General features: G+C 37.7%; 1 protein-coding gene across 2 annotated transcripts in view; it reads right to left on the bottom strand.

Annotated features, from left to right (window-relative positions):
• Positions 1–1,388: 1,388 nt before the first annotated feature.
• VAPA (VAMP associated protein A) overlaps positions 1,389–10,276 on the bottom strand; it is a 42,086-nt gene continuing 33,198 nt past the window's right edge. For both annotated transcript variants that reach the window (XM_058556722.1, XM_058556721.1), the window contains 2 exons: positions 5,632–5,805; positions 1,389–2,146 (listed from right to left, as the gene is read on the bottom strand). In XM_058556722.1, coding sequence (XP_058412705.1) covers positions 1,988–2,146; positions 5,632–5,805 — 333 coding nt within the window. In that variant the 3' untranslated portion in view covers positions 1,389–1,987. The remainder of the gene's footprint in view (positions 2,147–5,631; positions 5,806–10,276) is intronic.

Raw genomic sequence — 10,276 nt, 5'->3', positions numbered from 1 at the left:
ACAGGGAAAGTTCTCTTAACTCTTGTAAAGGCCTCAGATTCCTCAACTATAAAACAAAGGAGTTGAAATAAATAAATTCTAAAGAGCATTCCCATAAAATGGGATTTTGCTAAATTTTTTTGAGAACTGTAATTTTTTAAAAAATGATAGCTATGAAATATCAAGCTTGATACTCATGGCCAATAATGTTGATTATTACACAGAGCTTTAAGCCAAGGAATTACTGATTCTGCATTTATGGGACAAAAATGCGAAGACAAATTTTTTAGCATGCTTTTCCAGTTATCAGAAAGGGAGGAAAATTTTACAATGGCTGTAAAGCATACAATGGAAACATTACTTGCAGTAGCATGCTAGTAACAGATAGGCATTACTTGTGCTTGTTTTTAGTAACTTTTGCACATAAGCAAGAGGTTTTATAAAAGATACCCTAGAGCACAATGATATAATACATGTGATCTGACAAACTCGAAACACACTTGAAATGAAAAGGCAACCAAAGGACTTCAGAACGTTTCACTCATTTAGAAAATGTGTACACTCACCTGGGCCTAACATACTTCAGCTGCACCACATCGAGCCCCAAAGTTCAATTCCCTTTCATAGAGAAGTGCGTCGTCTTTGACAAAACCAACACCTATTTTCAGGAATCAAAACTCACTTGTATTAGATTGTACTCAGCAGGAAAACAATAAATTTTCTCTGGTTCCAAAATTTTCTATGCTAGTACGAGTGAAATAAATGAAGATATAGGACTAAGTACAGGAAAGAATCAGACCCAATTATGCATATTTATACTGAAAATCTGTTTCACAAAGTTAACAGATAGATTTACAAAGGATTAAGTCATTTTTCACAAAGAAAATTCCCAAGGCTTGCTCAGTAATTCCGAATTCCCATAATGGAAATTTACTCTGAATGTCAAATTGGGCAGGAAAAAACACCTTCTACTTTTAACTATTATTATGAAATGTTATAAATTATTAAGCTGGTTAAAAATCACTTGACTAGAACCAAGGAGAATTAGTCTTCTTTGAGAAGATACTAAAAGAACCTTCTAATGGGGTAAATTAAATGCAGCAGAGTCACAAGGTATACATATAAACTGACTAAAGTTACAGCACTTTTATTCTCATGGTATTTGCTCATTTTATATTATCTTGAAGACACACTGATTATGATCTTCTAAAATCCCAACAGTAGCTTAAAATTTTATCAATTCCTTTCCTTAATAGAATGATGAATTTTAACTACAAATATTATAATATCCAAAAAGGGTTTCAATGTGAGATAAAATGAGGCATTATAAATTTCAAATCACCACACCGTGGACTCCCTGGTATACCCGTCTAATGACACAACAGACACAAACAAGCTATGGAGCAACAATCTGTTAACAGTTTTATTTTTTTTATGTTAAATACCATGGGACAGGATTGTAAGGATGAAAAACTCAGTCAACAACTGCCTCACAAGGGATAAGAAAAATTCTGCCATGATATTAGCAAAGGTAAAGGAGAAAATTTACACTGTAAGAGGCACCATTTCCCCACAGAACACCTCTTGGCATTTCCTGAATGAGTGGGATTAGCAATCTAAATAAATCATATTTCAAGAGGTAACAGCAACAGATAAAATTTAAAGGGATTATTAAAATAACATTTACAAGACTCTGAACAACTCTCGAACTCTTATTAAAACCACAAAGAAAGAACAAATCTTTATTTATGAATTTCATAAAGGACTGAATGTGCAACTAACATCTGCTAGTGATGATCTGGTAATATACAATTTGTCCAGCAGCCGAACAGTTTCTTTTTATTGTGTTTTCTAACCATAAGAGATCATTAAAGGCAAAGCCTATATGACGCTGTACACACAAAAAAAATGGTCACCGTGGGCCATACTACCAATGAAATGGTAGGTAAACAGATCTTTTTCTGGTCAAGAGAAAACAAAAAAGAAATAGCACTCTGCATGCTTCACTCTACAAGATGAATTTCCCTAGAAAGAATCCAATGAAAATGGCTGCAATTACAACAAGAAGTGAAGGAAGAGGACTGGTGACGTTATCTCTGAAGGATGCAGCTGAGGTGGATCCAGGTTTATCCGAATGTGCTACCTTTCTGAGCCTTAAGCCTTCATCCTAGAAAAAACATACACACAAAAAGAGGTTTTAAAAAGAGATATGTATATATAGTAAGACTACTGAGCTAAAAATCTACAGACAGAAAGCAGATCAGTACGCATATGGCTGGGGACAGGAAGAGGGATTAACTGCTAACCAGCATAAGAGAACTTTCTAGGGTGATGGAAACATGCTAAAACTGGATCTTAGTGATGGCTGCAAAATTCTATAAATTTACTAAAATCACTGAACTGTACACTCACAATGAGTGTCTTTATGAAATATAAATTATACTTCAATAATGCTGACTTTAAAAACCGGAGCTGAAAAATATACTCCAAAAAAACTGAAAAATAGATATGGCTATATTTACATAGTAGGGAAAACCCACTAAAATTAATGTAATTAAAGACAAGTTCTGTGCATGTACTTACTTCCAAGGAGGCCCACCGTGTTTTTTCATGGGATACACCTGCCCTAGTGATATGCTCAACGTAAAGCAGGAGGGCTGTGTGTAAAAGGGTCAACACCGGGTCGGGACTGCTAAGTAGACACAGAATCTTGTTTCTTCGGAAACTGCACATTACAACAGCTGTGGAATGTTGTACAGAAACCCCCATCTGAAGCACTGCAGCTGGACTGGAAAGGGAGGCTGCTTTCCCATGCCAAAGTGACTTAGATACTCCCAACAAGAGCAGGCTGCTTCATTCTTACTCATATGGTTTCACACAGCAAAGTTTCTGACAGTCTATGATTTTAGGGGACAAGGTTTCTCAGTAAGAAAGCAGTTGTCCCTCAAAGTAGGAGCTTGTTATGATAGTTTACCAGCCGCAGTGCAACCTTGGGAAAAAAAACTGATACCTGTTTCCTAGGCAGCTGGTTTATCTGTGTCCATCATCCCACCAGATGAATGGCAGGGTAGATTTTTACTTCCTCAGTGCAAGCTAATTTTTATTTTCTCACACTGATTCCTCTAGTTGCTTACTAATACAACTCAAAGAGCCCCCCTGATGTCATACTGTTTTACTTGCATTACTAGATCTTCTGAGGGTTTGTGGGCTTTTTTGGTCTTGTGCTAATTAAGTCCTATGTGGAGACAGCAATGCTTCTCAATCTTAGCAAGAACTTTAAAAAAATACTCCTGGTGATTCTGCTTCACTAAGTCTGGGCAGGGCCTAGACGTGTATTTTTAAGACGCTGACTAGGAGATTCAAATGCACAGTATGGATTAAGAACCACAGGTCTAGAGGAATAAAAAAGGGTAGTGATCAGACATGCTTGAGATGGGAATTATGATGGGCCTTATGTATGAAATGTTAAGGGCCTGAAATTGATTCTATAAGCCAGTAGTCTTCAAGGTTCTTTTGTTTTGTCTTATCTTTTAAACAGCAGAATGCTTTTTCAAAAAAGATCTCCTACAGAACAGCCTATCAAGAACAGAGACCAGGAAACAAGTCGCACTCACCATCTCCCTGTTCATTCTTCCTATTTTCCAGCCCTACCTATGCCATCCCTACTGTTTCCACTTCTGCCCTCCCTGCCAAGAGATGAACAAATCTGAGCATGCTAAGGAGTGTATCTTTCATCAAAGAACAGAACTGTGGAAGTCATGGTAGATAAAGTACAAGTAACAAAGAACAACATCCTTAAAAATCCACAGGGTGTCGGTGTGAACTGGACATAATCTTTCCACTATCCAGACAGGTGCTGGTGCAGGGGTCCCCTAAGGGGGTACTATAGAATATGAAGAGAAAGCCAGACACAGATCAATTCAAGATATAGTACTTTTGATTCAGAGTGTAGTTCCTATATTTACTTAACAGATAGAAAAATCAAACGTAGATTAAGTCCCATAATTTAGCTTATTATACATTTTTATATCGTCTACTCTGATATGAAGAGCTTCAAACAAAGCCTAAAAAAGCAATTTAAAGGTATTCAGGTCTTGAAATAAGTAATTACTTGTCAAAGGCAAACTATTAATAAACTCCACACATATTCAAATTAGTCCTCATTCACCAGTCCATCCACTTACCCATTCAAATATATGAATGACTACTATATGCATGCGCTATGAATACAAAGAAGAACACAGTCCTAGCCCCAAAGAAACTACTGCCCACTAGAGGGAGAAAGACCTCCAACAAATAGAAGCACTAAGATGAAGAGGTATCGTGGAAATAAAGGAGACAGCGTTCCAAAACAATTTTTCTTTTCTTTTGGGGAGAGAGAGTCCTAGAAAAGGTTATACTGAAAAGATGACAAGAACCGAGTACCAAGAGACCAATGTGCATTTATGTACGTGCTGTCTGAGGGTAGGGACAGGATTTCAGGCCTTTCCAGTCAGAGGGAAGAGCTTAAGCTAAAGCAAAAGTGGAGTGATAAAACTGACAGGCTTCTTCAGGATATTCTAGCCCAACACTGCCCAATACAAACACAGTGGGAGCTCAAATGTGAGCCATGTATGTAATTCTAAATTTTCTAATAGCACAATAAAAAGGTGAAAAGAGGGCCCGGCCCAGTGGCATAGCAGTTAAGTGCATGCACTCTGCTTCAGCAGCCCAGGGGGGTCGCAGGTTTGGATCCCGGGCGCACACAGACACACCGCTTGTCAAGCCATGCTATGGCGGTGTGCCATATAAAGCAGAGGAAGATGGGCACAGATGTCAGCCCAGGGCCAGTCTTCCTCACCAAAAAAAAAAAAAAAAAGTGAAAAGACACAAAATTTTAATACTATATTTCATTCAATCCAATATAGCCAAAATATTATTTCAATATGTAACAAAACAAAAAAAGAGATATTCTACTTTTTTTGTACTAAAGTCTATGACATCAGTGTGTATTTTACACTCACAGCACATCTCAATTCAAACTAACCACATTCCAGTGCTCAATGGCCCCAAAGGGCTAGTGGCTACTAAATGGGACAGCACCATTCCAGGCCATTCATATGACTTCGACACAGAATGTGAAGCATGGCACCAACAAGAGGAAGCCAGCAATGCTACAGGCTAGATCACAAATAACCAGGACCTCTACTAGGAAAGGAACTTGCAGGCAATGAGAAGCCATGGTAAAACTGTGAAAAGAGGCTGGAAGTGGGGAGCAAAGGCCAGGACGTAATCAAATTGGGGGAAAGGAGAAAGAATTAACCAAGGATCAATTTTAAAACTTGATAGATAAAACGGCCTAATAAGGGCCGGCCCAGTGGCGTAGCGGTTAAGTGCACGTGCTCCGCTTCGGCGGCCCGGGTTCGGATCCCGGACGCACACAGACACACCACTTGTCAAGCCGTGCTGTGGCGGCGTCCCATATAAAGTGGAGGAAGATGGACACAGATATGAGCCCAGGGCCAGTCTGCGCAAAAACAGGAGGACTGGCGACAGATGTTAGCTCAGGGCTGATCTTACACACACACACACGCGCGCGCGCACACACACACACGCCAAATAATATTCACATATCCTATGCCTTCATTTAAATCAACTTATTTTCAAGCTCACTCTCAGGTGTCGATTTTCTTCTGACAGCTTCATCACTTCTCCCTGAAGCCTTTTGCACTCTTCCATGAGTTTCCTCGTCTCAGTATCGTTGAGGGAAACACTATGCGGTTTTGGCACGGGTCCATCTTGTTTAGAAGCGTTCACTGGAACAGCTTTGCTAGGTTCCATATCATTCTGTATTAACAAGATAGCAGGAATTTTTTAACTACCAAATCTCCTTACAGGTTTTAAGTAAATAAAAATTTAAACTCCACTTCTTCTTTTCAAGAAAATTATTTAAATGAAAAGTTTTGACAATTTTCAATTTCATTAAGAATTTTTTTAAATACCAAATACTAAATCAATAAATGTCAGCAGTTAGATATAAGCAGCCAACTCCCTCCTCTATTCCCCTAACCCTTCGCACTTACCTCCACCACAGCCCTTATCATATATCATAATAATGTATGTTTGATGTTCTTTCCTACAACATTTCAAAGGCTAGGAAAGCATTTCTCTTTGTTTTTACCCCTAAACCCAGCACTTTGGCCACCAGTAGTTATTCAATGAAAGTACGTATGCTGAATGACTGATGCCAACCAAAATCCAAATATGAAGGTCATTTTCAGTGCTCTGATTCTGCAATTCAAATGAGGTTCTGGGGAGGTGGGGGGATATTATCATAATAATTCCAATAAAATTAGGAGACTACCTAAGAAAAACATTTAAAAGAAAATCTAACTTCTACTACGAGAAAAAATAATTGAAGGATATAAACATTGAAAGATAATGAACACAAACATATGGCAAAAATAAGAGGAGAGAAGGGAGTTAATTTCATGATCTTAAACTCAAACATAAATGATTCTTTCAAAATTATTAGTAACACTCTTTGCCTTAATTCATGAAATTCAATATGGAATCACAGCAGTACTTACACTTTTAAAACTACAAGTCCCCAAATTTTAATTCTTACCAACACTTACCCATTTGAAACTAGCGACAAAGGCAAGGAAATCAAAACCAAGGACAATGCCTAAGTATTCCTGAGCCTGTGGTCTAAACTGCTTCAGAATCTCTCAATCTAACATCATTTACACCATCACACACACCATAACAGTATTAGCGCAACAATGTCATCTTTCTAATTAAAGTTTTATTGGCTAAAAATTTAACTTTTTAGATAAAAAGATAAAAACTGCTTTATTCTGATATAAACTTCTAACAAAAACATTTCCAAAATCAACTCCATGGCATTCCACAGTACTCATTAATAAGATGTAATTATAGATTGCACACACACCACACCATCTGGGCTCCCAAATTTATACTAAGTGTAAATAAATTGTTGGTTCAAGGGGCAGAATTAGTATTTCTTACGAAGGGGGTGTGATTTGATCACCATGGCTAAATCCACATAAAAACTAATAAAGTTATAATGAGGTTCTAATGAACACTAGATATTAGACCTGTCAACATTCAGACCTTGCCATTTTTCTTCAGAAGCTTCCCAGTTGTGAAGGGTTTCTAAGAAGCCTACTTCAGTTTCCTTCTCTGAGTTTTTTGCTTGCTTGCTTTCTGGGTCTTCACCTTATGCCCCCCTGTCCCCAACCAATCCCAACTCTATTATTAAAATTCGGTTTCAGGGGCCGGCCCGGTGGCGTAGTGGTTAAGTGCGTGCGCTCTGCTGTGGCAGCCAGGGTTCACGGGTTCAGATCCCGGGCGCGCACCAACGCACCACTTGTCAAGCCATGCTGTGGCACCATCCCATATAAAGTAGAGGAAGATGGGCATGGATGTTAGCCCAGGGCCAATCTTCCTCACCAAAAGAGGACTGGCATCGGATGTTAGCTCAGGGCTGATCTTCCTCACCAAAAAATAAATAAATAAAAATTCAGTTTCAGATATATTTTGCTCTCCGCCAATATTCTTTCCTATTCTTTTCCTTAATAATAATTAGAATTCATTCCAAAATGACTTTTCAACTGTGCTCCAACTCCAACCTAGAACAAGCCTAAATTCTGAAAATGAGGACAGCACACTGCCTTCCTCTGTCAAGACGAAGGCAACAGTCAACAATATGGTAACTGAGGAATCTTTAGGTTTTTGTTCGCAATTGGGAAAAAATATCATACTCATACCAGAAAGTTGACTAAGAAATTAAGAGAAGATACATGAGGCCAACAAATGAAGAAAAAAAATTAAAATGAGGAATCATCAAACTCTTCACAATTGGCTTATTTTTTTTTTTTTTTTATAATTTTATTTATTTATTTTTCCCCCCAAAGCGCCAGTAGATAGTTGTATGTCATAGCTGCACATCCTTCTAGTTGCTGTATGTGGGACGCAGCCTCAGCATGGCCGGAGAAGCAGTGCGTCGGTGCGCGCCCGGGATCCGAACCTGGGCTGCCAGCAGTGGAGCGCGCGCACTTAACCGCTAAGCCACAGGGCCGGCCCTGCAATTGGCTTATTTTTAAATAAATTCTCAAAATTCCAGAAAATTAAGAATTATGAAAGGGAGGGAAATTATCCGTTATCTCATCAACGCAGCACAACTATTATTTACATATTATCTTCTAATATTTTTTCATATGCACATTTTATAAAAGCAGCATACATGTAACATTTTTATCTTTGTTTACATGTACATCTTTTATTATCATTTTAAATGACATAATATGTCATTAAATATTCTATTCTGTGCCTTACCAAAATTACTTAAACATTTCACTCTTTAAGTAAGACATTTGATGGGTAGCTTCCCACTCTTCAGGATTTTAAATAACATGTCAATGAATACCTTTCTTATGGTGACAGAATTAGATTTTTCTTTTTTATTAAAATTTTTCTTACTGTTGTTATACTGTTTTTACAACAAAAAGAAGAAATGTCATAATCAATTTGTGCAGCATAAACATAAGATTAGAATGCAAAAGATATAGTGAAGCTTAAACATGTTTCAAAAGTGAGCCAAATAAGTGTGAAACAAGTTACTTGGAGTACACTTATACCACGAACTATTTAGGCGCCCTACAAACCAGTCAACATACACAGCAGATGCAAAGAAATCTAATTTATTTATGTATATTTAAAGTATAAGCATACATAACCTAACTTAGTTGGGGGGGTGGGGGGAGCTGAGTCATTCGTGTAGTAACAATCTGAAGAGCCTGATGGGAACACTAAGGCTGCTGTGACTTTAGTCTATGCTTGCATTCAGGAGCTCCATTAGTGAGGTTTGGCTCCAGGAAAACAGCTTGTTCCTTGAGAGTTGCTTCAGACTGGTCCAGAAAGAGGAGACTGGTTGTTCTGAGAACCATGAAACAAGCAAACTCGAGTGTGACTGTAGGAAACTGATGAAGAGTAACATTATATTAACACTGTATTTCACGCTGCAACTCAGAATAAACTGAAAGGTCAAGGCCATGACATCAATTCAGACAAGAAACTACGCCATATCCTGTACATTTTCCACTGTTTTATACCATTCAGCCTATCGGCAGTAATCTGTCTCCGTCTATGAACTGAATTTACTTCTGTATTCCTTTTTAACAACTTTCAGAATGTCAATTCCAATATTCTAAGTTATTCCTATTGGGGATAATTAGAAAAAGAGAGAGCTAGGGACTGGAAATAGAAATATAAGGCAGAGCAGGTTTTGGCAAGAAAGCCTTGGGAAGGACAAAGAAGGTAAAATGGAGCTACGTTCTTGCGACTATCATGAGTAAGGGAAGTAAATGCATAAAAAGTGAGTTAAAAGGCTAAAGCTAAAAGCCATGGCATGAAATTGTCAGAGGTATGATTAAAGGCTTAATCTAGGAAGAGGGTATATCTGAATAACAAGTCTACCCAAGATTTATTTTTTCTCTGAACAACCAATTTACTCTGTTTCTCTAGGATCATGACTGCCAGAAGTAATTAACTAAAATCACAAAATCAAAAAAGTATCAGATATTTAGATAAGGATCAGATTTTTAAGCCTTAGTATACATATTCTCCCCAAAACCAAATCAAACTACAGCAACCTGTTAGAACTGTGGGGTTCCTGAAGTTTCCAGTAAGCAAGAAACGGTAAAGGGAATCACACAGCAATCATTACACCACCAGAAAGTCACCAGTGCCTTACTGATGCGCTGTCATTTTACTTGAGTGAATGTTAAGTCTACACACACACACTAATAAATTCAACTATGACCTAAGCTCTTTAGAGCTTTAACCACAAATTCTCTACACTGGGGCACTGTAAGTAACTACCAATGATAGTTAAAGAGGGTTTCTATTATTTATATTTGATAAAACATAAAATAGCAATTTCATTTACCTTTTTTTAAATACAAATACTTGCCTGGGGAGCAATGTCTGCCAGCTCCTACCTTTACTGCTATGCCCGCAGGTCTATTTAAATAAGCTCCTAACTCCCTTTTTAGAGTATGCTCCCAAAATCTCGGTGACAGGAAATATTATACCAATTTCATAATAATGTTCACACTTATATCTGTCCTGCTCACTATTGAGATTTTAAGTGTAGAATTTGTTTTTTAGAACAGAGAATAGTTTGTGTGCTTGATTTTTAAGTGATTTGTGGTTCCACTGTAATTGTAAACATAGTTGAAAATTTCAACGCTATCTATTTCACATAACATGCTCACAGTACCACGTACATGCT

This window comes from Diceros bicornis, chromosome 16 (assembly GCF_020826845.1).
Source record: "Diceros bicornis minor isolate mBicDic1 chromosome 16, mDicBic1.mat.cur, whole genome shotgun sequence".
Lineage (NCBI taxonomy): Eukaryota > Metazoa > Chordata > Mammalia > Perissodactyla > Rhinocerotidae > Diceros > Diceros bicornis.
This window is presented reverse-complemented; position numbering and strand designations above follow the sequence as displayed.